Source organism: Saimiri boliviensis, chromosome 10 (assembly GCF_048565385.1).
Source record: "Saimiri boliviensis isolate mSaiBol1 chromosome 10, mSaiBol1.pri, whole genome shotgun sequence".
Classification (NCBI taxonomy): domain Eukaryota; kingdom Metazoa; phylum Chordata; class Mammalia; order Primates; family Cebidae; genus Saimiri; species Saimiri boliviensis.
The window spans coordinates 80,301,885-80,328,645 of NC_133458.1; the positions used below are offsets into that span (position 1 = coordinate 80,301,885).

General features: G+C 40.7%; 1 protein-coding gene across 9 annotated transcripts in view; it reads right to left on the bottom strand.

The window, feature by feature from the left end:
• ETV1 (ETS variant transcription factor 1) overlaps positions 1 to 4,849 on the bottom strand; it is a 100,364-nt gene extending 95,515 nt beyond the window's left edge. For 2 of the 9 annotated variants that reach the window (XM_074379533.1, XM_074379530.1), the window contains exons 1-3: positions 2,895 to 2,996; positions 2,289 to 2,376; positions 852 to 899 (exon numbers count right to left, since the gene is read on the bottom strand). In XM_074379533.1, the coding sequence (XP_074235634.1) occupies positions 852 to 899; positions 2,289 to 2,376; positions 2,895 to 2,981 (223 nt within the window). In that variant the 5' untranslated portion in view covers positions 2,982 to 2,996. Of the gene's footprint in view, positions 1 to 328; positions 823 to 851; positions 900 to 2,288; positions 2,377 to 2,894; positions 2,997 to 3,028; positions 3,103 to 3,222; positions 3,355 to 3,488; positions 3,727 to 3,783; positions 4,160 to 4,762 lie in introns of those variants that run through there. The other 7 variants (XM_074379537.1, XM_074379536.1, XM_074379532.1 and 4 more) reach the window with 6 other exon arrangements.
• Between the last annotated feature and the right edge of the window lie 21,912 nt (positions 4,850 to 26,761).

The following is a 26,761-nucleotide window of genomic DNA, read 5'->3' on the forward strand; positions in this document are numbered from 1 at the left end:
CAAAAGTTCCTCAATATTTATGGATTTTTGAAGTTGTACAAAGCTTTATAAAGAATATCTCATTGTTCCTACAAATAAAGTTGCATACAATTAAAGATACAACAGATTGCAACACAAATTTTTATCACTAAATCATCCAAAATAAAAGTAATGCCTTTAAATGTATCCTTGCTATATTAAATAAATCCTAATAAAACTGACAAAATAGCAAAGGTCAATTTCAACAAACATCACATCAAGAGTAACACATAGAAAGCATTTAAAAAATCCTTGTATCTCCCAAACATTTATTTTAAACCCACAGATTTCCTAAGAATTAGATACACACCTAACGTTCTGTGTTGTGAACAAGGTGGAAAGAAGACACTTGCACTTAAATCTTGAAGCATCCCGTCCTGATGAACCCAGAGAAACTAATTTCTGCCATCAGAAAAGTCCTCCACCAGAACACCAAATAATGATATGCGCTGCTCGAAAGGAAACAGCAAGCCAGCCGGGTTCTGGCTCTAGGAGGTCTCTGGAGGTACAATAATATAAACCTGATCAATTGCAATTAAAATCTGAACAGAGGCTTAGAACTTGAAGTCTTGGTGCATTAGTTCTTGCCAAAAGCAGATGTGATTGTGAGCTGGAAGCAATTTCTCCTGGTAATTTGTGATGACACTGGGTAGTGCAGCCCCAGAGTCCCCAAAGACAAACTCATCAGAGGCTCTAATGTATGCATGACACATGAGGTGGCTCTTTTAGAGCTCAATTAATTGGGCTGAATATTAAGACAGCAAGTTCAGGACGTTTTTTTTTTTTCCTTCCAGAGTTGCTTTTCCCCCCTTTTAAAGCAATTTTTGCCTTACCTTCTGCAAGCCACGTTTCCTGTAACTGACTTAGATCTTGAAAGAGTTCTAAAAAACAAGTCAAAGACATAAACATAAGATTTGCAAATCTGCAGTCTTCATTAAATGGTAATGTTTGTCATGAAATAGGTATTAAATATAAATTTAATTTCAAGAAATGTAGTCAACATAAAAAGAAAATAGGAGGCAGGACTTCAATATCTCAATAACTGCCTACTTTTCATGCCTATTAAGCAACTCTTTAAGAAATTATTTTAGTCAACTAAAGAATATAGTCAATCATCTTTTCTTTTTCCTTTTTAACAAACAGCTTAATAAATAAGCTCAGGATTACCAGAATTCACAAAAAGGCTGAAATGAATGTGTGTCTATTCACTGAAATCTTTCTCAAATGTATTTAACTCCAGCTAAAATAATAGTGAGGGGAAGATTAGGAAACTGAAAAGCATTTTATTTATATCTTCTGAATCTTACATAAAAGATATAACAATACATGGTATAATTGTCAAAGTACTATGTTTTCAACTTTGTTACCTCAAAACTAAAAAGAAATCACTTCAAATACAAGTTTTTAGAGGAAAATCACTACAGTAAAAGGTTTATAAAAGTCAGACACATAATTCTCTGGCACTAGATTATCATCAAGTTCAAAACTATATGGTCATGTTAGGAAGGGAGGGAGGTATCTAAATAGTATGAAGATTTGAGGAAGTTTCAGAATTCAGTATATCTAATTAAAATTGCCAACTAAACTTTGATAATTAAATCTAAGTATATTAAGTTTATTATGAATGTCTCCATATGGCTGCAATACTTTGTAATATATTGACTTCCTACCAACAGTTCATAAAAAGAATCTACAAACTAATTTCCCAAACAGTATTATAATGATTAAGTAGGCCTTAAGTATGATTCAGTGAACATTTTATGGTCAATAAACAAGGTATTATGACCTCACAATTTAGTCATCAAAATCGCCCTTGAAAATTCTGTTAACAGTAGATGGTTTTAGTGTAAAGGGGTGGAAAACCAAACAATCACTAATATTGTTTAACTTGCAATAAAGTAGAAAGAAAGAAAGTAGTGTACATAGCTGTTGAATTTGTCCCACTCTATTGGATATTTTTTAATTGTTATCTTAGTGAATGGGGTGAGTTATATGCCATATGGACAAAGGTATTTAAACACAAAATAATGATTAAAAGAAGGATGTCATTTTAAGTTTTTATTTCCTTCTTTCATTAGTTTGTGATAAGGACCATAAAATATTCTTCCATGCAAACTGCCACATTATGTAAATTGTTCCAAGTTAAAGTTTTAAATTCAGTAATTTCAAAGTTTATTATTTTAAAGACTGAAGTGCTCCTTTTCTTTTAGCAGGGTGGAGAGTGTAGGTAAAAAAAAAAAAGGGGGATTCAGCCCAAAATCAAACCTCACCTTCTGAATCATGAGCCAGATCTCTGTTAATGAATTTTCTTTTCCTGACATTTGTTGGTTTCTCGTTACAATTTCTCCCACGCTGACTCTACAAAGGGAAAGATAAAATCCTTTAAAAGAATGTAAACCTCAGATGACACACACACACACGCGCACACACATGCACGCACGCATACACAAGTCTAGTGGATCTTCTCTCTGAATAGAAAAATACAAGTCCATAGTATCAACTGTAATATTCATTTTCTCACTTATTTGACAGTGAAAGCTTATGTTGAGAATTCAGCAGCCAGGGTGAGTTACTTCCCAGTGCCGATCCTAGCACATTACTATTTAACAGTCATATATTCATGGTATCTCAGCATCAAAACAAGCTTAAGCATTTACACTTAAAGTTGTTTTTAGGCTGGTTCAGTGCTAGATTAAAACAGTGGATTTTATTCTCTCTTGGACAGCCCCTCCCCACCCCCCGCACCAAGCGATCAAACAAAAAAAAACAAAAAGAGTAGAGAAATTTTAAAAAAGAGAGAGAAATAAGATGAAGGGGGTGGGGGGAAGAAACAAAAACACCCCATATAAACAAAAAGTGTCAGCATTTGTCTCAACTTCATTCTTTTCAATGTGGCAGACAAACCCAGCCAAAAACTTTGAGTGCAGCAGCTGCTGCTGCCCTCCATCTCCTCTTCCACTCATCTTGGGCACTTTAATCAGAAAAAGGGGTCTTAAAAACAAAACTATGCCTTATCCAAATCACTGAAAGGTAAGCTCATTTTGAAGACTGGGCTTCTAGAAGCAGAGTCGCCCTACAGTGGCAACAAAGCAGATAAGTATCTGCAATCCCAACCCCCGTGCCCCCTCCCTTCTCATTTTCTCCCTCTCCCCACCCCCGTCGGAGTCAAGTTTATAAACAGCAACTTTCAAACTGATCACTCACATTGGTGACCATGTAAGGCACTTGCTGGTCATAAAATCCATCCATGCTGCTGCTCTTCGCAAATCTCAGCTCAGTATTTTATATTTTGACCATTTAGCTGGAGATTTCCTCGGGATCTGGACTTCTATCAACCTAGAGGGGAACAAGATGGCTTTTAGGCTTAAAAAAAAAAAAAAATCATGAATGAAGCTCTTGAATTTGCATAGCTAATTACCCTCCGACAGTCCCATTCACAAAAATAACCCTCCCTACACCGCCTCCTTCACCTGGATCCAAAGAGAGCCAAGAGAGTTCACAATTTATATATTTTCGGTAGTAGCAAAAATCCGAACAAGAGGCGATGTATTTATTTACACTCTCGATGTTTCCCTGCGCGGTCAGTGTACCCCGGGCAGCTCTGATTCGCAAACGTGTGCAAAACTAGCAATGGCGATCAACGAGACTTGCTTTGCACCTAACGGGACTAAAAAGACGGAGACACCTCTTCCATCAGGATAGTTTTTGCGACCCACAACCATGCAATTATCTGGAGAGACATAAAAAGTTGTTGGAAAGACCCACCTGAAGGCCACGCTAGGCGAAAGGCTGCAAAAACTTCCCTCCAAATTTAATAAAAACATTAATTATTGCCCAGCACTTCCCCCTTGGAAGCCGAAAGCGCCTCTGACAGAGCTCAATTCGGTGGTTTTTCCTCTACTTCTCCTCCAGGGGCCTCCAATCCAAACTGATGGATCGCTGCCTCCCATTGGCTCCGCGTCTCTTTCACAAGATCAGATTTCGGGCTGTCAATCAGGCGGCTTGCTGCCCCTTCCCGCGGGTCTCCCTCGCCCCTCGGCCCTAGGGGGTGCTCGGCGGGTAGGCGCTGGGTCCGCAGCCTGGAAACGCCACGGAAAGACTGGGCTTCCTCCGAAACCCGCTGCTTATTGTTAAGGCGCCCGGGGATACTGAAACCATGTGTATCGAGTCGCCGTTCTCATTATTGGGGCGTTAGGTCCACTATTGGGCCGATTTCCTTAAAGCACTGTGGTGCGGCTCTGGCATGCACTTGGAGGCGCGATCCACAATGCCCCTACCTCCGTATTCAGCCGCCCTCCCCTCAGAATCTCCAACCCCTCTACTCCTGCCCTGACTAGGAGCCCACCTCGCTCTCTAGCCTCATGCCCACTCAGCTTTTGGCCCAATTCCTTTTCCCGTTTTTCAAAACCCACCATCACCATTATGGTTTATCCAGACATTTAAAAAAAAAAAACAGTCATCCTCCACTAAAATTAGATCCTGTCGTTCGTGGGACAGAAACATAAAGAATCTAGGAGATGCAGAATGGCTGATGAGCAGAGGCTGTGACGGGAGGACCAGAGAGTAAGCCAGGTGAAAAGTGTAAGCCAAAATTGTCCCTGCGTGTGCACTGGGAAAAGGCACTTCCAGTCCACTGTGGTTGTGGGGAGCAGGAGGGAGGGCTCGGGCGGGCTCGTCTATTCTAGGACCCGCACGTTTCCTGAGCTTTTGTTATGTATACACGAAGGCGGAGGGTGTCACTTACTGTACTTGACGCTTTCACTTCCTCTCCAGCTTTTCAACAGCCAGAGCCCAGGGTTGGGGGCGAGCGGTGAGACGGCTCGGGTTTCAAGGACAGTAACTAGGGCGTTAAGGAGTGAGGGCTGCGTCTCCGAAGCCACTCGCCCTGACCCTGCTGTGGGACTCAGTACAGTAAAGCGTCACTTTAAGGAGCCAGCGTCCAACAGGGCACGGGGGGCCGCGGGGAGAGGACCAGGGTACTCGACGCTTTTGAAATTCCTATGTGACCAGAACTGGTGACCAAAAGACGTTTCCGGCAGCTGTTCCGCCAGTTAGGAAACGTGCTGCAGTTCTCAATTTCTATTTGAAAGTTTCCTTCCTTAAACGGAACGTTCTGGAGACACACGAAAATGGAGTGTAAGAGCGCACAGCACTCAACCCCGGACCTCTGCAGGAGAAAGACCTGTTTCCAAAACAAGCCAAGAAACAAACAAAATCACACTTACTACTCGGAAAACAACCAGTAACTACGGACAGCAAAGACAGACCCCGCGCATTCCCTGAAACTACTCAGAGTTCACAACGCGCGCACCTATAAGCATTTTGAGCGGGAACTACATTTTAACCCCTGCCAGGGAGAGATTCCAGGAACAGCCCGGGCCCGGAGGCCGGAACAGTAACCTCACGGACACTGTCTAAGGGTGCAACCAAGCGGGGGGTCAATAACAGGGGGGCGCCACCACTCTGCACTCCTGGAATAACCCAGCCCCTGTAAATGTGAGCAACAGTTTCCAAAGACCTTCTCCACCGCCGGAGCCTGACGGGTATCCAGGGTAACCGCGAGAGGGCGGAGCTTCGGGTTAGGTCCCCGCGAGGTTCTTTCCGCAGCCAATCACGAGCCGTAAATCTCCAGCCCATTGTTGTTTATTGCTGACCCCTCAGCGCTCCGCTAGGAGATTGGCCGCTTTAGGGAAGGGGGCGGAGTCCCGCCCGCCCCCGCAGCCACCTTTCGTCTCCATTCACAAAAATTCCGGCCTTTCTTGGTCACGTGGTTGGGGGCGTGGAGGGGTAGGGGAAATGACACAACAAAGGCCCAAGTATCCCAAACCACAGAACTTTTTTCAGCTCGCTGCCTCCTCTTTGTCCGGTCCCTGAAACAGATACTAGATGAGAAAAAAGAGGATGGGGTCTGGGAGTCATAGCAAGAGGAAAAAAGAAATTAAGACCGAAATTAGAGGAAAGCTCACGTGGGGATAATTCCGGCGTGCAATGGTTAGGCAGCTTTTGCACTAGAGGAAAGAAAGAATTGAGAGTGAGGAGAGTCTTAGGGACTGGGAACTTTTGCTTGCTGCTTCCAGTCATTGCTTTTCAAAGGACAAACTGTTCGACTGTAGATGGATTTCAGTTATTTCACTTAACATTCTGTAATTCTCATTTCTACATTTGATGTATCCTAAAGTGTCTTGTTAGTTTTTTTTTTAAAGCTTTCTTTTCCTTCATTTTAGGAATATTGAGAGTTTTTGCTGGCTGATAGTTTTAGTTTCCATTTCCAAAGTCTGCTCACTCCTTCCCAGGCCCCCATCAGCTCTACGCCCTTTCTCCCTCCCTTTAGTGGACTGGCACTCTCAGGCGCCGCGCTGTAAGCCTCAGATTTTATTACGTACTGCAGTGGCTCGGTGTTTTCCCTTCTGAGTTCTTTAAACGAATTCATATCTTTTAACTCTTTGATCTTCATAGTAATTGAAAATGATATTCTCCTGTGAATAAGCAGCTAGTCTCGCTACAGCTCGGTTTTGTTGAAACAGTGTACAGTTTTGAGATGAACGTGTCCCTCTTGCCTGTGTAGGATTGAACCTCGCTCTTTTCTTCCTCCCACTTTCTCTTCTGTCCTTTCTCTGCAGTGATACTTAATGAAACACTCTTCTGTCCTTTCTGTGCCTTGATACTCAGCGAGACACTAGCTTCTAGTTTGACAGCTGTTTATCTCCTATGCTTGGCACTGGGAAAAACCAACAGACCCATTTGCTGAAGACAGTGGAAGGGCTGAAAATTTGTTTTTCAGAAAATGTAAGATCTTGGAAAATATCTTCAGAGGCAGCTGTTCTGTCTACAAGACAGGAACATAAAAAGCTGGACAAAGTTTCCACTACTTTTGAGAATGTCTTTTTAAAAATCAGTTTAGTAAATGCCAGTCCTTCTGAATGGAAAATTTCATTTTGGCAGGATTTCAGGCACAGAATGGTAGAGCAGAGGCCAAGAGGCTTTGACATTTATTTACTTGTATTTTGAAATCCCATTTGGATTTTGAAATAAGAGTTCTTGAGAGAAAGCTACCCACCCCTCCAAAGAAAGTCCATTTTTGAGTTTGGAAAGTTTTTAGTTGCATGTAAAACTCTTTAAATGTTTACAGTTCCCTTTGCTGTTTTTTAATAAAGTAAAATAATATTCATTAGTTACTTCTCTACAGTGACTTACTATGGCATTATGCTGAAAATGCATGTTGTTAAAGAAAGAGAAAGGAAACAAGCTAACATGGCGCTGCTTGTTTTAAATGGTTGCTATGACTAAAATCAAATGAAGTTTGCTCCAAATGGAGTAGAGTATTAAGTACAACAGTACTTTAAAATTCGTGTTATGGCGAGCGTGGTGGCTCAAGCCTGTAATCCCAGCACTTTGGGAGGCCAAGGCGGGTGGATCATGAGGTCAAGAGATGGAGACCATCCTGGTCAACATGGTGAAACCCCGTCTCTACTAAAAATACAAAAAATCAGCTGGGCATGGTGGCGCGTGCCTGTAATCCCAGCTACTCAGGAGGCTGAGGCAGGAGAATTGCCTGAACCTGGGAGGCGGAGGCTGTGGTGAGCCGAGACCGCGCCATTGTACTCCAGCCCGGGAAACAAGAGTGAAACTCCATCTCAAAAAAAAAAAAAAAAAAAATCGTTTTATTAAAACAGTATGTAAGGCAAATTGTTAACGATCTGGTTTGCACAGAGCTACGTCAAATAGATAAGAAAAAGACCATTAAACAGCAAAATTGGCCAAGGAAATGAACAAGTGAAAATAATTACAAAGGAAAACATACAGCCTTCACAGAAGGGTGAAAGATAATCAGTGGCTTTATGAACGCTCTGTGGGAGGAGTAGCAGAATTTTGCGAGGAGGTTGGAGCCTGGGAAGAAGGTGAGGGTATCAAGGAAATTGATACCATGTAGATGTACCCTCTCTTACTCTCAACACTGTCATTTCAGCTGGTGAGTATCTGTAAACTCCCTCAAGTAAAGGAACTGCAAACAACTTAAATAAATGTGATTAAAAAAAAAAAAAAAAAAGATAGGTGCCGTGGCTTATGCCTTTAATCCCAGCACTTTGGGAGTCCAAGACGGGCAGATCACAAGGTCAGGAGTTTGAGACCAGCCTGGCCAACAGGGTGAATACCTGTTTCTACTAAAAATACAAAAATTAGTTGGGCTTGGTGGAGGACACCTGTAATCCTAGCTACTCTGGAGGCTAAGGCAGGAAAATTGCTTGAAACCGAGAGGCAGAGCTTGCAATGAGTTGAGATGGTATCACTGCACTCCAGCTTGGGTGACAAAGTAAGACTCCATCTTGGCGGGGGGGACTTGATTAAAAAAAAAAAAAAACAAAAACTTTTAACTGCCCTCCAAATCAGTACATTACACTGTACACTTAAAAAATAAAGAATGCTGCTGGGCGCGGTGGCTCAAGCGTGTAATCCCAGCACTTTGGGAGGCCGAGGGGGGTGGATCACAAGGTCGAGAGATCGAGACCAACCTGGTCAACATGGTGAAACCCCGTCTCTACTAAAAATACAAAAAATTAGCTGGGCATGGTGGCGCGTGCCTGTAATCCCAGCTACTCAGGAGGCTGAGGCAGGAGAATTGCCTGAGCCCAGGAGGCGGAGGTTGCGGTGAGCAGAGATCGCACCATTGCACTCCAGCCTGGGTAACAAGAGCGAAACTCCGTCTCAAAAAAAAAAAAAAAAAAAAAAAAAAAAAAAAAAAAAAAAAAAAAATTAGCTGGGCATGGTGGCACGTGCCTGTAATCCCAGCTACTCAGGAGGCTGAATCCAGGAGGCGGAGGTTGCGGTGAGCCAAGATCGTGCCATTGCACTCCAGCCTGGGTAACAAGAGCGAAACTCCGTCTCAAAAAAAAATAAATAAAATAAAATAAAGAATGCTTTTAACTCATCAAGTTGGAAGCGAGTTTCTAATATGTGGAGAGATGGATTGTAGGATAAGGGCACTCACATATATTGCTGGTTAGAATGTGACTCGTTGAAACCTTTTTAAAGTAAGCTTACAATACCTACTAGACTCTGAAATGAACATCTATTAGACCCTAAAATTATGCCAAATAATCCTCACTCAGGAAATTTATCCTACAAAAATAAAAGCAATGGTGCATATAGACATTTATTGAAATATTACGTACCAAGGGGAAAAAAATCCGGCAGCAACTTCAATATCCTCCAAGAAGGGAATGGATTTAACAAAGTATGATCCTCTTATACTTCAGAATTCAGTTATGGTTATATACCTTTTAAAAGGTATGCTGTCTGGTTGGTTCTCAAATTTCAGATTATATAAGAAACTCCTGGCCGGGTGCGGTGGCTCAAGCCTGTAATCCCAGCACTTTGGGAGGCGGAGGCGGGTGGATCACGAGGTCGAGAGATCCAGACCATCCTGGTCAACATGGTGAAACCCCGTTTCTACTAAAAATACAAAAAATTAGCTGGGCATGGTGGCGCGTGCCTGTAATCCCAGCTACTCAGGAGGCTGAGGCAGGAGAATTGCCTGAACCCAGGAGGCGGAGGTTGCGGTGAGCCGAGATCGCGCCATTGCACTCCAGCCTGGATAACAAGAGCGAAACTCCGTCTCAAAAAAAAAAAAAAAAAGAAAGAAAGAAAGAAACTCCTTGTTTAACAAGTGAGATTCCTGTCTGGATTCACAGAGTTTCTGATTCCATAGGCTTGAGCAAATCACATTGAAATTCTGTTACAGGAGGTTGTGTTGAAGTTAGTCTGTCAACATTTCTTTGAAAAATCTGATTTGACTGGGCATGGTGGCCCACGCCTATAGTCCCAGCACTTTAGGAGGCCAAGGTAGGTGGATCACCTGACGTCAGGAGTTGGAGACCAGCCTAGCCAACGTGGTAAAACCCCCACCTCAACTAATAATACAAAAAAATTAGCTGGGCATGGTACATGCCTGTAATGTCAGCTACTCGGGAAGCTGAAGCAGAAGAATCGCTTGTACCCGGGAGATGGAGGTTGCAGTGAGCTGAGATTGCGACTCCAGCTCAAGCAACAAGAGCAAAACTTGAACAAAAAGAGAAGGGAGGGGAGGGAAGGGGAGAAAGAAGGAAGAGAGGGAGGAAGGAAGGGATAGAAGGAGGGAAGGAAGGAGAAAGAAAGACACCGAGTTGAAGAAGGAAAGAAAGAAAAGAAAAGAGAGAGAGAGAAAGAAAGAAAGAAGGAACACTGAATTGAACTTCTACCAGAAGTCCAAAGGGAAACTAGAACGTGTGCTAGTACAGACCCATTTTTGCTTGACCCATATAAAGTAGACCCTCATAATGTTGACCCTCATGGAAAAGTTAGTGTCAACATTCAAAATTCAGATTATACATAGAAATTTAGACTTCCATTGCTTGGAAAATTAGAGAACATGATAACACTGGCCTAAATTCCCACATCACAATCTTCAGCTGGAACTGATGTAAAGGAGCAGATGTTCCTTATAAAGAAGCATGGGCCGGGCGCGGTGGCTCAAGCCTATAATCCCAGCACTTTGGGAGGCCGAGGCGGGTGGATCACAAGGTCAAGAGATCGAGACCATCTTGGTCAACATGGTGAAACCCCGTCTCTACTAAAAATACAAAACACTAGCTGGACATGGTGGCGCGTGCCTGTAATCCCAGCTACTCAGGAGGCTGAGGCAGCAGGAGAATTGCCTGAACCCAGGAGGCAGAGGTTGTGGTGAGCCGAGATCGCGCCATTGCACTCCAGCCTGGGTAACAAGAGTGAAATTCCAAAAAAAAAAGAAGCATGGGCTCACAGTTTGCCATGGTCCACACTCTTCCCAAAACCCTGTTTGTCTTCTTGATGTTACTTACCTTACTTCTGAAATGATTTGCATACAGCTATGATTTACATGTGACATAGCACATTAAATGATAATAGAAGCAAGAGACAATACTCAGTATCATGTATCCTGTTTTTGTTCAAAAGAAATAATAGTGTACATAAAGATGTGTGTATATACACATATATATATATATTCACAACCATTTTTTTTGTTATTGCCCCCAAGGAGCTCTTTTAGACATCTTTATTCCTTATCATCTCCTTCCCATTATATTTTAATAACCCAGTTTTACTGTATATCTGTTTGTGTCCTATAGTCCTTTAGAGTGTCACAAACTATTATCACGCCTCAGCTACATCCATCCAAGAACCAGTTTTCAACACTTGGGGGCAATATCACCCCCACTAAGAATGTGTGGTATATATCTATAGTTTTATTTATTTATTTATTTTGAGACAGAGTTTCGCTCTTGTTACCCAGGCTGGAGTGCAATGGCGTGATCTCGGCTCACCGCAACCTCCGCCTCCTGGGCTCAGGCAATTCTCCTGCCTCAGCCTCCTAAGTAGCTGGGATTACAGGCACGCGCCACCATGCCCAGCTAATTTTTTGTATTTTTAGTAGAGATGGGGTTTCACCATGTTGACCAGGATGGTCTCGATCTCTTGACCTCGTAATCCACCCACCTCGGCCTCCCAAAGTGCTGGGATTACAGGCTTGAGCCACTGCGCCCGGCCTATAGTTTTATTTTTAAAGATACTATATTATCTGCACATATTAAACTGCTTATGATCGAAATTAATGGCATGGAAGTATGCACACTTATCCTTCACACTAAGTTACATTTATTTCTAATAGGTTGGATTGCAAGTGGAAAGCAAAAAGTAATTATTTTTCTGATACTTGAAATGGTTTGTTACAACATGCATGTTTCAGAGACATATTTTTCTTAATCCACTACATGAAGGAAGAAATCAGTAGTTTATTAGAGTTAACTAATTAAAGATAAATTATTAGAGTTCAAATTAGAGTTTGCAAGGACAACAGAACTTTTTATTTATAGAACAGCAATATATCTAGGTGGTTATAGATGTTAATTTTTGAGTGATACATAATGTTTGGAATAACTAATAAGCAAGGAACAAAACACAGAGACTCTACCTGCCTTTAAAAATATGATCATTTGGTCGGGTATGGTGGCTCACGCCTGTAATCTCACCACTTTGGGAGGCCAAAGCAGAGTGGATCACGGGGTAAAGAGATTGAAACCATCCTGGCCAACATGCTGAAACCCCGTCTCTACTAAAAATACAAAAAGTAGCTGGGCATGGTTATGTGTGCCTATAGTCCCAGCTACTCAAGAGGCTGAGGTGGGTCAGTCGTTTGAACCAGGGAGGCGGGGGTTGCAGTGAGCCAAGATCATGCCACTGCACTCCAGGCTGGTGACAGAGCAAGACTCTATCTCAAAAAAAAAAAAAAAAAAAAAAAAAAAAAATCATTTGCATTTCTTTTAGAATGAAAAGTATGATTTTGATAATTTTAAAGTAAACAGTAAAACATTACCAGACTTCACTAATCTCTACTTCGTGACCTTGATTTCTGGACAACAGGTGTGGTTGCTGTGGTTTCTTTAAATTTAAAAGACAGGTTAGTAACAAAGAAAAAAAAGGATCCCAAAAGTTTGTTTAGAAATATAATTTTGGCCAGGCGTGGTGGCTCACGCCTGTAATCCCAGCACTTTGGGAGCCCGAGGCAGGTGGATCACGAGGTCGAGAGATCGAGACCACCCTGGTCAACATGGTGAAACCCCGTCTCTACTAAAAATACAAAAAATTAGCTGGGCATGGTGACTCATGCCTGTAATCCCAGCTACTCAGGAGGCTGAGGCAGGAGAATTGCCTGAACCCAGGAGGCGGAGGTTGCGGTGAGCCGAGATCGCGCCATTGCACTCCAGCCTGGGTAACAAGAGCAAAACTCTGTCTCAAAAAAAAAAAAAAAGAAATATAATTTTATTCTTCTGAGTTACAACTTGATTTGGAATGATTTAAAGCACAAACAATAAAGTTAGTTTTTTATATGTATTATCCATTAGAAGGAATAAAATTTCCAGCCTGGCTGCCTAAAGTACCTCCTCTGTAAGGTCTTTCTGGAATAAGTTGGTTTTCCCTAGTTCTGAACCCCTAACTAGCCATAGGGAACCTCTTCTTGTGAGCTTTCAAAGCTGACATTTCTCCGTAGCTCTGTATTCTGTATAACTATTTGTTACCGTTTTTAAATTTGATAAACTTTTTAGGACCTTGTGTTCCTATTCTCTGGCACATAGAAGGTATTTAATGCATGTCTTTGGATGAATGAATTAATGAAAGGGTAGCATACTTTTGAACTGCCTTTCTCTACAAATTTAAACTAATTTTAAAGATTAACCTAAGCAATGTTTTGGGAAATGACTTTTCTGAAAACAAACAAAGAAACAAAAAATGACTGGACAACTAACACGGCCTGAATATCTGAGTACAAATAAGTTCTGGTTAAAAGATCTTGCTTATTTTTCTGAGTAGATCTCTTACCACACTCTCTCTAAAAAAAGGAACTATGTGTGGTGATGGATATGCTAATTAACTTGATTGTACTAATCACTTCACAATATATATACAGTGATGAATAGCTTAACTATTGGGATATGTTCTGAAAAAAATGTTTGGTTAGAGTATTAGTCAATTTTTATGCTGCTATGAAGAAATGCCCGAGACTGGGTAATTATAAAGAAAAGGAAGTTTAATGAACTCACAGGTCCCCATGGCTGGGGACTCACAATTATGGCAGAGGACAAAGGAGGAGTAAAGGCACATCTTACATGGTGGCAGGTAAGAGAGCATGTGCAGAACTTCCCTTTATGAAACCATCAGCTCTCCTGAGACTTAGCCACTGTCACGAGAACCACACAGGAAAAGCCCACCCCTCATGATTCAATTACTTCCCACAAGGTCCCTCCCAAGGTGGGGTTTGTGGGAGCTACCATTCAAGGTGCGATTTGGGTGGAGACAGAGCCAAAACATATCAAGTTGCCCCTGGCCCTTCCCAAATCACATGCCCTCACATTTCAAACCCAATTATACCTTCCCTCCAGACAGTCCCCTGAAGTCTTAACTCATTTTAGCTTAAACTCAAAAGTCTGAGTCCAGGCAAGTCCCTTTTGAGACAAGGCAAGTCCCTTTGACGATGAGACTGTAAAATCCAAAGCAAGTTAAGTTACTTCCTAGATAAAATGGGGGTACAGGTATTGGGTAAATACACCCATTTCAAATGGGAGAAATTGGCCGAAACAAAGGGGTGACAGAATCCATGCAAGTCCAAAATCCAACAGAGCAGTCATTAAACATTAAAGTTCCAAAGTGATCTCCTTTGACTCCTTGTGTCACACTGAGGTCACACTAATGCAAAATGTAAGTTTCTATAGTCTTGGGCAGCTCCACCCCTGTGGCTTTGCAGGGTACAGAGCCCATCTCATCTGCTTTCTAAGTGTTTGCCCCTTTTCCGGGCACACAGTGCAAGCTGGTGGTGGATCCAAGTTTTTGGGGTCTGGAGGACCATGGCCTTCTTCTCACAGCTCCACTAGGCAGTGCCCCAGTAGAAACTCTGAGTGGGGGCTCTGACCCCACATTTTCCTTCTGCACTGCCCTAGCAGGGGTTCTGCCTGAGGGCCCCACACCTGCAGCAAATACACAAACCCGTAATAGTCATTTATTTTTTTATTTTTATTTATTTATTTATTTTGAGACGGAGTTTCGCTCTCGTTACCCAGGCTGGAGTGCAATGGCGCGATCTCGGCTCACCGCAACCTCTGCCTCCTGGGTTCAGGCAATTCTCCTGCCTCAGCCTCCTGAGTAGCTGGGATTACAGGCATGCGCCACCATGCCCAGCTGATTTTTTGTATTTTTAGTAGAGACGGGGTTTCACCATGTTGACCAGGATGGTCTCGATCTCGACCTCGTGATCCACCCACCTCGGCCTCCCAAAGTGCTGGGATTACAGGCTTGAGCCACCGCACCCGGCAATAGTCATTTATTATTAAGTGTTATATACCATATGAAATAGTTTGTGCTATATATTTTATATGACTGGCAATGCCGCAGGTTTGTTTATATCAGCATCAACACAAACAGGTGAGTATCACATTGCACTACAATGCCATGCCCATTAGACAATAGAAATTTTTCAGTTCCATTGTAATCTTATGAACTCACTATTGTATATGCGGTCTGTTGTTGACTAAAAGGTTGTTATGCAGTGCATGAATGTATATTAAAATGCCACGTTATATCTTTTAAATATATATGATTTTTATTTGTCAATGATACCTCAATAAAGCTGAAAAATAAAAAGAAAGGAGTTTTTTTCTTGAAATCATTATCAAAAGAAAATTAAAAGCTGTACTGAACTAAATATACTTCTCTAATGCATAGGTTTCTTTCCTTTTTTTTTCCTTTGGCACAGAAACAGATTCTTTGTGATTTCTGAGGCTGTGATATTTTACGTGACCAGCACAAAGTATCTGAAGTTTATAATTCAGAATCAGAGCTTGTACTAATGTGACCTTTCTTTTGCTCTCTCTTTTCTTAACATATTAAATAAAAGATGTGTACTGGTTGCCCTTAAGATCTCTTAAAAAAGACATCCCTGGTTAAAAAATTTTTAATTACTGGTTATGTTGAACTCATTAAAAAAGCAAAAAACAAACAAACAAAAAACAATATAGTGGAAAGAGGATTTGGCATGAGACATATCGTGGATTTGAATGCTGGCTTCATCATAGGTCAACCAATTCACCTCTCTGAGTCTGTTTCCACATGTGAATAATGGATATAAAATCTATATTCCTAAATTGGTGCGAGAAGAAAATATGCTAACATATTTAAACTGCTTTGCAGAGTTGGTACTCTGTAAAAGTTGCCATTTTGGTTTGTTAGAGCTTTTTCTGTAATATTTGACAATAGACCTCTCCTCTCTAGTTCAGCCTCCATTGGCCCGTTGCCATTGAAATCTATCCATATGACCTTCTGGATGGCTTTTTGGACTGTCCTTTATATCTGGCAATTGCCTGACATCCTGCCTATGTTTAGAAATATTTCCTAGCTTCCCGTCCACGTAGGAGCAAATTCCTGATATGCAACACTCACTTTCTCAGACAGAGGATTGCCACATCAGAGTCCTCTTCCTGGTCTTCGCTGGTCAGCTGACCTGATGCCTGCCACAGCATACCAATTATATTGCAGTTGAGATCTTACTGAGTTCAAAATGCCTAGCACAACAGGAGAATTAGTCTTAAGGAAGTTAAACATAATAGTGATCCAAAATCAAGAGTTTCTGAAAAGGGGGCAAAAGAATGGCCTCATGTCTATCACTTCCTTAAACCCTAGAAAGTATCCCCTGAATAAGGGTCACCAATGGTATTTAAGTCTGCTTCTTGATATTTGAAGAACAATGTGTCTTTGAACTTTTGTAATAGTGATTTCACTTCTTTGTGATCTCCCTGAATTCCCTTTTATATTTAAAATGTTCCTTTTGTCCTGAATTTCTTCTCAAGTTTAAAAATAGCCGTTTGACTACAGGCATTTCATGTGAGCACATCAAAGAAAGCTACAAATCTTCTTTGTATCTTATGACACACTCTAAATAAAACTCGGATTTTTGTTCTTGATTCACTTTTACTTTGTAAGTTAAAATTACTCATTTCTGTTGTGTCACATCACATCAATGCACATTGGTTTATCAAATATATTTGGAAGCAAGTGATCCACCCAAAAAATAAGTTATTTAGGAAGAAGAGTCTTACCTTTGTTAGGAGAAATTTGTATGTAACACACTTGACAACATTTGAGTCAATAAAGGCAGGCAGCATTTTCAGGAAGGCATTCAGGAAGGAAAATACCATTACTTCAGGTACGTGCATGGATGGGAGCTAAAAATAATCTTTGCATTTAGAGTTAAAGCAAAAATATTCTTTTCTATGCATACGCACATTGTCACACCCACTCCTACTAAAATCTACTGAGAATTCTTAAAATAATGTGTTATCGGTTAAAATAGAGGAAAAGGCCATGACATTTATTATAAATAGCTCTTGCTACTTGACTCATTTCTGTTGTAATGGGGGATATCAGTGCTAGGATTCTGATACCTCAATCTCAAGAGGAAGAGGCATCAGTAGATCATCTGGTTTATTATCAGTGCCATACTACTCTTCTTTTCCAACACAGACCCATGCTTAATATGAATTTGTCAATTCATATTTAAGCCTTGAATATATATATATATATATATATATATATATATATATATATATATTTTTTTTTTTTTGAGACGGAGTTTCACTCTTGTTACCCAGGCTGGAGTGCAATGGCGTGATCTCGGCTCACCGCAACCTCCGCCTCCTGGGTTCAGGCAATTCTCCTGCCTCAGCCTCCTGAGTAGCTGGGATTACAGGCATGTGCCACCATGCCCAGCTAATGTTTTGTATTTTTAGTAGAGACGGGGTTTCACCATGTTGACCAGGATGGTCTCGATCTCTCGACCTCGTGATCCACCCGCCTTGGCCTCCCAAAGTGCTGGGATTACAAGCTTGAGCCACCGCGCCCGGCGCCTTGAATATATTTTTATTGGCCAAGAACACTCCAAAAGATTGTTTCTCAAATTATCTGCAGTGAAAGACCTCACTGAGTTACAAACTATCCCAAAATTTAGGAGCTTAAATTTATGGTCTTACAGTTTCTATGACTCAAGAATCTAGGAGCAATCAGCTGGTAGATTCTGGTTCAGTTTCTCCTGAGGTAGTAGTTAAGCTGTTGAGTAGGGCTATAGTCATCTGTGGCTAGGAAATCTGCTTTTAAGCTCACTCCTGGTAGTTGGCAAGTCTCAGTTTGTTGTTGACTTTTGGCCATACACTTTCACTGTTTGCCCTGTGAGTTTCTTCATAAGGCTGCTGACAACATGACCTTCCTTGTTTGAATAAGCCGAGAGAGCCTAAGATGGAGTCCATGGTCTTTTGCAACCTTATCTTGGAAGTGACTTAACCATCACTTCTGCCGTATGTTATTGATCACACAGGTCAGTCTTCTTACAATGTAAGATGTGGTGTGAATAACAGGAGACTGGGATTGTTGGTGGTCATCTTAGAAGTTGGATGAAGTTTTTTTTTCTTTTTGGGATGTTCAACGTATTACAGAGTGAATACATTTATGGGCTGTCCTTGTTTATGGAATATTGCTTCCACAATTAGACACATGATTCCAGGAGGACAGGCATTTTATCTTATTCATGATTGTAATCTCATCGTCTAGCAGAGTGTTTGCCACCTTATAGATATTCAATGACTTTGTTGGTGGAATTAATAGATATGCATAGTACTTTTAAAGCTGCTAAAACAAAGAAAATTCACAGCTTTAAATAATAATATTATTTAGGGACTTAACATCTTGGGGTTAGGTTATATTAATTATACCTAAACTAAATCTGTTATGCCAAAGTTTAAACTTATTTCGTCATATTAAAATCTCTATTCACATTCATCATCTGCAGTGTGCAAACATTGTATTAGGAATGCACAGATAATATAGCATACCCCCACCAAATCAAGAGCATAAACTAAAAGTAGAGACATAATAACCACGAAACACCTCTTCAGGGCGTCTTCTGTAATCCTGCTCATGTTTCCTCTGTTAAAGAAATGATAGCAAGTTCAAAACGGAGTTACTCATGCTAAGGTACCAAACCACCAAACTGAAACTTAAGGTGATTACTTTTGTAAGATCTGATCATCCAAGAAATCAGGAGGAACATAAACAGCCAAATCTCATTAAACCAACATGTTTTTGTTTACATCCCTGAAAGGAAAGTAGCTTTGAAATGGCCAATCCACTACTGTCCCTTTTTCCTGCTTCCCTTCAAATTTTTTTGCGTGTAAAACTTACCCACTCAGTTTAGTTCATCAGAGCTCCCTTCTAATTTACAGACTGAATGCTGCCTGATTCACAAATCACTAATAAAAAGCTAATTATATCTCTGAAACTCAATTTGTTGAAACTTTGGTCTTTGACACCTCTAACTCAGTCCCTAGCATATTAATCTGTTTTATTTTCATCATAGGATTTAGCCTGTTTGAGGCAAAATGGAATCTATTACTCTTTTCTATAAATCCTGTTTCAGATATTCCGTGATGTGGTGTAAAATTCTGTTTTGTTTCATTATGGTTTCACTTAAACTCTTAACTTCTCAACATTTTAAAATTCCTGTTTCATTTTTACTCTGAGTCCTCATGCTCTCCCTAGTTTTTAAATTTAAGTTGTGGACCGACAATATGAGCACAAGATTCTTGTGTCTATTCAGTTATTTTGCTTTTATAATTTACATTACCTAATTTAGTTAAGAACTAAGTGATGTCAATGGTAGTTTTGCATGAATAAGGACTACAAATGAATCTCTTCAAATTAAATGAAAATTAAAGAGACATTTTCAAGGGCATTTGTTTCGAAAACTGATCTGCTTTGTAATTATCCATATGTAAAGTTATTTTTCAGTAGTCATGGAAATAACAGGTAGCCCACTAACCCAAGATTAGTAGAGTAAACCATTTCCTTGGAATTTATGAAACTATGTATTGGAGAAGCTTTTTAAAAAAAAAAAAAAATTAACTTTTAACTGTTCATTTGTTAATGTTGGGTGGCAGAGGGCTGAGAACAGACATTTAATGGAGTTCTGCTTGATGCTATGTGGTGAACTGAACACTTCATTTACTGCATGAATTCTTTCACTGGTTCTTTAGAACGACCCTGCTTTGGCAGATGAGTGTGCCATTTTACAGCGAAGAAAACAGATGCTAAAGAATGTGAGAGGATTCACCCAAAGTCATAGAGCCAGCAAATGGATGAACAGAACCGCTCAAACTATGAAAAACTGGTTGCTAGTTAATTGTTCAGGTCTGATTTGCCGCCCTTTCTAATGTGCAGTCTAAAGACCTGCGGTTAACACAATAAACAGAAGGACACAGTTTCCCAAAGTATGACCTGAGGAAAGGACATTATCATGGAATGCTAAGAGAAGTAATCTGGAAATGAAAAACAAAAAGTTAAGAGGTTAAGTTTGAAAGTTTGAGAAATGCTGGTTTGGACACAATTCAACTGATTTTCAACAAAATTAAACAAAAAACCCTCTGGCCCATTTCAGAGCCTTTAACAAGCAAATGCTTCCTGTGAATAAATCTCAGTGTTAGTGTTTTGGTGGGGAGGGTGCCTCCGAGAGATGGAGATGGGGAGCCAGGCTGGGGTAAAGACAGACTATGCTAAACTTTCCAAATGTGTTTGATCATTTTATTCCCTTGGCAAACATCTTGTAAGACTGATGCTGTATGGATTACAGTTTGTGAAATATGTGTCTAAATTATGAGAGTAAAAACAATAAAATATTTTTCAGGGAGTTTGCTATGAGGACAGCTAAATATATTGATTTGACATCACCATGACACAAAGATGCTGTTTTCTAAGAAAAGCTTATAATAAGAATAGTGTAAGTTGGTATCAACTAATATTATCTGAAATGATTGCTCGAGGCACATTTCTTTTTCTTTTCCTTTTTTCCCCATCTCTATTTTTCTTTTTTCTTCTAGGTGCCCTGAGTCTATCAGTTCATCAGGTATCACTTAGTCACCTAGGAAAACAGAGAAATTGTTTCACACTTAGAATAACAGAAACATTTTTTTTTTTTTGTAGAGACTTGATGGTTTCTAAATAGCTCTCAGTTTGCTCAAATTTTAGGTTGATAAAATGTAAAAAAAAAAAAAAAAAAGATATTGAAAGGTCAACATTAAGCTAACAACATTTTATTTTGCCAGATAAGAACACAACTGGCCGGGCGCGGTGGCTCAAGCCTGTAATCCCAGCACTTTGGGAGGCCGAGGCGAGTGGATCACGAGGTCGAGAGATCGAGACCATCCTGGTCAACATGGTGAAACCCCGTCTCTACTAAAAACACAAAAAAGTAGCTGGGCATGGTGGCGCTTGCCTGTAATCCCAGCTACTCAGGAGGCTGAGGCAGGAGAATTGCTTGAACCCAGGAGGCGGAGGTTGCAGTGAGCCGAGATCACGCCATTGCACTCCAGCCTGGGTAACAAGAGCAAAACTCCGTCTCAAAAAAAAAAAAAGTAAAGAACACAACTATTGTAAATATGGTGAATACATATTCCTCATACTCATATATTTCAAGAATATGATATATATTGTATTGAAAAACTGAAAAATGCTGAGTAGATTTTAAGCATTAATAGATAACTATGTGAGGTAGCAAATAAGTTAATTAACTCCATTTAGCCATTCCACAATGTATATATATTTCAAATATCATATTGTATATAGTAAATATATACAATTTTATTTGTCAATTAAAAGTAACAAAAACAAAAAGGTGGGGGGGGGAATAACCTACTTTTGACTATCAAATTATTTTATGAAAGGAATACATTTGTTCAATTAAATTTATAAGGGATCATTGGTTTGGAAGGAACTCTTGCACTACACTCAACAGACCAAGACAAAATGGAGCTATTTACACTCACCGTTCAAACCACCAAGTAGAAATTAAGTCATTTATCTGACCCTCAGTGAAATCAGAAAAGAGAGAGATGATAGCCAATTCCCCACAAGCTAGTTTAACCAGTATGATAAGGAAGTCCTGTCTGCTTAAATCTTTCCAAACAAGCAAACAAAAATACCCTTCAAAACTACCAGTACGCTTTTGTGTTTTGAATCTGCTTTCCTCAGCTCTTTTCTGTTTATATTAATAAAAGCAAGTTTCTCTGCTGGGCTCATCAGAACACACATTCTATTTTATGGAATGAGGTGTTGCTGCATTCTAGAATAGCAAATAAAAGCCAATTATTATCGTTACACTAAATTTGTTTAAACTTTGTCCTTTGATACATTTTAACAAAAAAAAGTACAAAGAACATACATTTAGAATATGTTCTATATGTTAAATTGTATAGCCTTCTAAAGTCTGTGTGTTTTGCGTATGTATGTATTTCATTTTGCCTCATACTTGTGAAAACTTTTTTCTGTATAAGCACTTGACTGTGGACCACAATTGAGAAACTACATTTCTAACCTGAATCTCTAAATCAAAGTACAAACCCACAATCTCTTATTTGAAACTTTTGTTATTTTTCACAGTAGGGGAAAGAAATCTATATCTCAATAGACAGTGTACTGTATAATTCTTAAAGATTATTGGACAACACTCTAGAATATAATACAGATATATTATTCTGCGGAAAAACATAGATATATATTAAAAATTGAATAAATGTAGACTATAAAAAGGCCTAATGTCAAATTTACATAAGGATGCAGCATCAAAACTACCTTTTGGTAGCCAGGCATGGTGGCTCACGCCTGTAATGTCAGCACTTCGGGAGGCTGAGGTGGTAGTATCACCTGAGGTCAGGAGTTTGAGACCAGCCTGGCCAACATAATGAAACCCCATCTCTACCAAAAATACAAAACATAGCTGGGCGTGATAGCACATTCCTGTAGTCCCAGGTACTTGGAAGGCTAAGACAGGAGAATCTTTTGAATCCGGGAAGCCGAGGTTGTGGTGAGCTGAGATCGTGCCACTGCACTCCAGCTTGGTGAAAGAGCACGACTCCCTCTCAAAAACAAAGAACTACCTTTTGGTTTTCAGAGCATTATTGAACCTATGCGGTGTACCTTGTTCCCAAGTGCCCCCCACCTCACCAAGTATATCTGGCTTTCCATTAATCTAGTCTAAAAAAAAATTTTAATCTCAGAATTTGTGAAATTCACATCAGCTATGTGTTATTGAGTTTACAATCACTTTCCCTTATGATTCTGAGTATGGAATTTAGCAGTAATGAGTGATATTTGCTAGAAAAGGAAGATCATAAATAATAGGTAACTTAATGCAAAAATTATTTTCACAAATACATTTAAGAATGTTTGACTGGGCCGGGCGCGGTGGCTCAAGCCTATAATCCCAGCACTTTGGGAGGCCGAGGCGGGTGGATCACGAGGTCAAGAGATCGAGACCATCCCGGTCAACATAGTGAAACCCCGTCTCTACTAAAAATACAAAAAATTAGTTGGGCATGGTGGCGCGTGCCTGTAATCCCAGCTACTCAGGAGGCTGAGGCAGGAGAATTGCCTGAACCCAGGAGGCGGAGGTTGTGGTGAGCCGAGATCGTGCCATTGCACTCCAGCCTGGGTAACAAGAGCGAAACTCTGTCTCAAAAAAAAAAAAAAAAAAGAAAAAAAAAAAAAGAAGAATGTTTGACTGTGGGCCAGGCACGGTGGCTCACGCCTACAATCCCAGCACTTTGGGAGGCCGAGGCAGGTGGATCACGAGGTCAAGAGATCGAGACCATCCTGGTCACATGGTGAAACCCCGTCTCTACTAAAAATACAAAAAATTAGCTGGGCATGGTGGCGCGTGCCTGTAATCCCAGCTACTCAGGAGGCTGAGGCAGGAGAATTGCTTGAACCCAGGAGGCGGAGGCTGCCGTGAGCTGAGATCCTGCCACTCCACTCCAGCCTGGGTAACAAGAGCAAAACTCCCTCTCAAAAAAGAGTGTTTGACTGTAAACGTTTTTTGTTAATTAGAGACACGTGGCACGGTGATTAAGATAATGGCTGCATACTGGTTCCCTCCCCCCACCCCCGCCCGGCCCTGTGTACTTTTTCATTAATTGAGGACACTGCAGTGTTCTCCTGTTTTTCCCTAAATTCAATTGGAGTAAAAAAAAAAAAAAAAAAAGGAAACTTGATAACTAAGCAATACTGCATTACAGACGTAAACTTTTTATCATTAGAATGTTATCTTTCTATCTTCTCACACATTTTTACAAACACAAATTCTTTCTTAATGGGTAATGAATAGGATCAATTTAGCCATTGCTTAAAAAAGAAAAAGAAGGAAATGAGTAAGTGGGAGAGAAACGTTAGGCACCGTTTCCAATTACATTGACTGTATGTATCATTGGCTCTAAGGAAGAATCTTAGATAAATAGCTATAACCAAGATCGATTGAGATAACATGTAATGCAGGCCAGTTCTAAATATTTCTGGGACAAGGGACAAAAGTACAGCTGAAGGCCCACAGACCGTATTTCATTATGAAGATTGAATTAAGCTGAGCTCACAGCCCAGCAACAGCCTTCATCCCAAGACAGATGATTTGCTTGATGCAGAGGACCTGAGTACTGTTGCCTCTGAAGTCTGGGCTCGGCAGAGCAGGATGGAACTTGGTCCCAAGTGGGGGTTGAATCTGCCTCGGCCTAGGATGGGGACTGTCCCGTTCCAGCACTTCAGCTAGCCAGGTAGGCAAGTTTCCGTCTCCTGCCTCTTATTTCTGTCTCTCGTGAGTTGTAGGCAGTTCTAAGCATCGATCAAAACTGGACCAACCAACAAGAGAGGAGGAAATGGCTATCTTGGCAACCAAGAATGTCTAAGTACCTCTCTTGGGGTGATTGGGTGTTGCCAGTTTAAGCAAAATCCCCACTCCACCCATGATTTCCATGGTGTCCTCTCCAACACGGACTCCTGCGCTCTCTACCCTGTCCTCTGGCCTGAGGACACCCTCTTCTGCATTTCTGTTTTGTGTAATTCCCACTTAACAGGGTACCAAACTGTCAAGAAAACTTTTTTATATGACAAAATACACAAACACACACACGCACAACATAAAAACACGGTTTTTGTATTTGTAAAACTATAAGTTTTTCTTGGTTGTGTCTAAAGGCAAAACTGCTTAGAGGCATCAGTCTCTCCCAGCCTCTTCTCTCACACTTTTTTTTTTTTTTTTGAGACGGAGTTTCGCTCTTGTTACCCAGGCTGGAGTGCAATGGCGCGATCTCGGCTCACCGCAACCTCTGCCTCCTGGGCTCAGGCAATTCTCCTGCCTCAGCCTCCTAAGTAGCTGGGATTACAGGCACGCACCACCATGCCCAGCTAACTTTTTGTATTTTTAGTAGAGACGGGGTTTCACCATGTTGACCAGGATGGTCTCGATCTCTTGACCTCGTGATCCACCCGCCTCGGCCTCCCAAAGTGCTGGGATTACAGGCTTGAGCCACCGCGCCCGGCCTCTCACACTTTTAAGAATAAAAAAGAGTGGGATGTACACATATATATTCGATATTCATTATCTCGTCCCAATGGCTGGCTTGTGTTCAACGAAAATCTCTAATTCAATGAAGTGGTATATCTTTAATGGAAGAATTACAGAGAAGGGAAATTTGTATTTTGTGTTTAGTAAAATGAATACAACATACAGAATTTAAGGAGTGGCTGCTAATATTGTCAGGAGGTGGTTTTATATACTACTACAAAGATTTGCTTCCTGACTGAAGTCATATATATGGGCTTGATTTTCATGTCTATAAAAAAAAAGAGTTGAGAATTTTAAACCGAGAATTAAAAACATAGTTACCTTAGGGTCTTTGTGTGTGTATGTGTATGTGTGTGTATAACTATAAAGGTGAATACGTGTTTGAAAAGCAACAAAGTGGGGGGGGGTGGGGAGGAAATATATTTGTTACATATTTGTCTGTTTATAAAAGCTTTTTCTGCAGTTTGACTGTGCAGGTTATTTTCTGTAGGTCAAGGAAAGCAAACATATGATTCCTTTGTTGTTTAGTTGTAAAACTTTCACAGAGAGTTCAATAAGACAGGCTGTATCACCCATGTTGTTGTTGGGGCTCAGAACACAATACCCCAAAGTGTGGTGCCTTGGGGTGCTGAGTACTTTGAACTGAAGGACGTTAGAAAGGCCTCACAAGCAAGGTCTGTCTGACTTTCTCCAATCCTCCTGTCTCCCACCCACCTTTCTCTACTGAAGCAAGTTACTGAAAGCAGAATTCAATTTCCCCAAGGCAAGGAATTAGAACCCTTCTTCCCCAAAGCAAGCCATAAAACCTACAAAGGTCACTCTCTTCCCTCTCCCTTCTCCCTGGTGATCTCTATCCCAGAGGGGTCCTGCCCCGTATCTGGGATGGCAAAACGCTCCGCTGAAGGACCAAGAAGAATATGGACAGACACGCTTTGTTGGGTTTTCCCCTTCAGTTCACTACCATAAGATCATGCTGTTTTGGGCAGTCACATTTCTATCCAGCTGTCCATTCTTTATCAAATCTAAGCATTGAAAGACAGTTTTCCCTGGACCTTTAGAGCTTCATTTCTGAAATTTCCCGCGTAATTTAAATCCATTTGTTACGCTTTTCTCTTGTTAATCTGCGTTTTGTTATAAGAGTGTTGGCCATGACACTTAGGATGGATGTTGGAAACAAGTTTAGACCTTCGGAAAAAATCCTCATCAAGACAATGGGTTACTCAGCAAGGCTAGTTCACTTCCTGCAGGAAGGCTGCAACTCGCCAGAGGTCTTGCCAGGAGAGCACACCTGAACGATGGAGACAGGGTCATTTGTAACTTTCATAACCTGACGCAATCGCCCTAACGCGGTGTTCAGTTTTCATTGGCCGGAACTAGACCTCACATTCTGTGCTTGATTCAATTGGCTAAAAACTTGGAAATTTTCTAAAGAAAGAAAGGCAGAGAACAAAGGAAAAGAGGATTAACTTGAAGAATGCTTAGAGAAGCGATAACATTTCCAGATAAGGGAGGGGAATAAGCGATGACCTGAGACTTGCCTGGGCTTGTCCAGGCATGTCAGGGCAAATATCTAGGTTGAAGTGTAAGAACTAAGAACACAGGATGCACTTATTTCTTTATTATGACTAGCAGCTACTTTAAGATGGTTAGCAAAAGCTTTAAAGTAAATTAACCTTTGAAGAAACTGTATTTATTTGTAATGAACTAAGAGGAAAGCTTTAAAGAGGAACCTTTTATTTATTCTTATTTCCT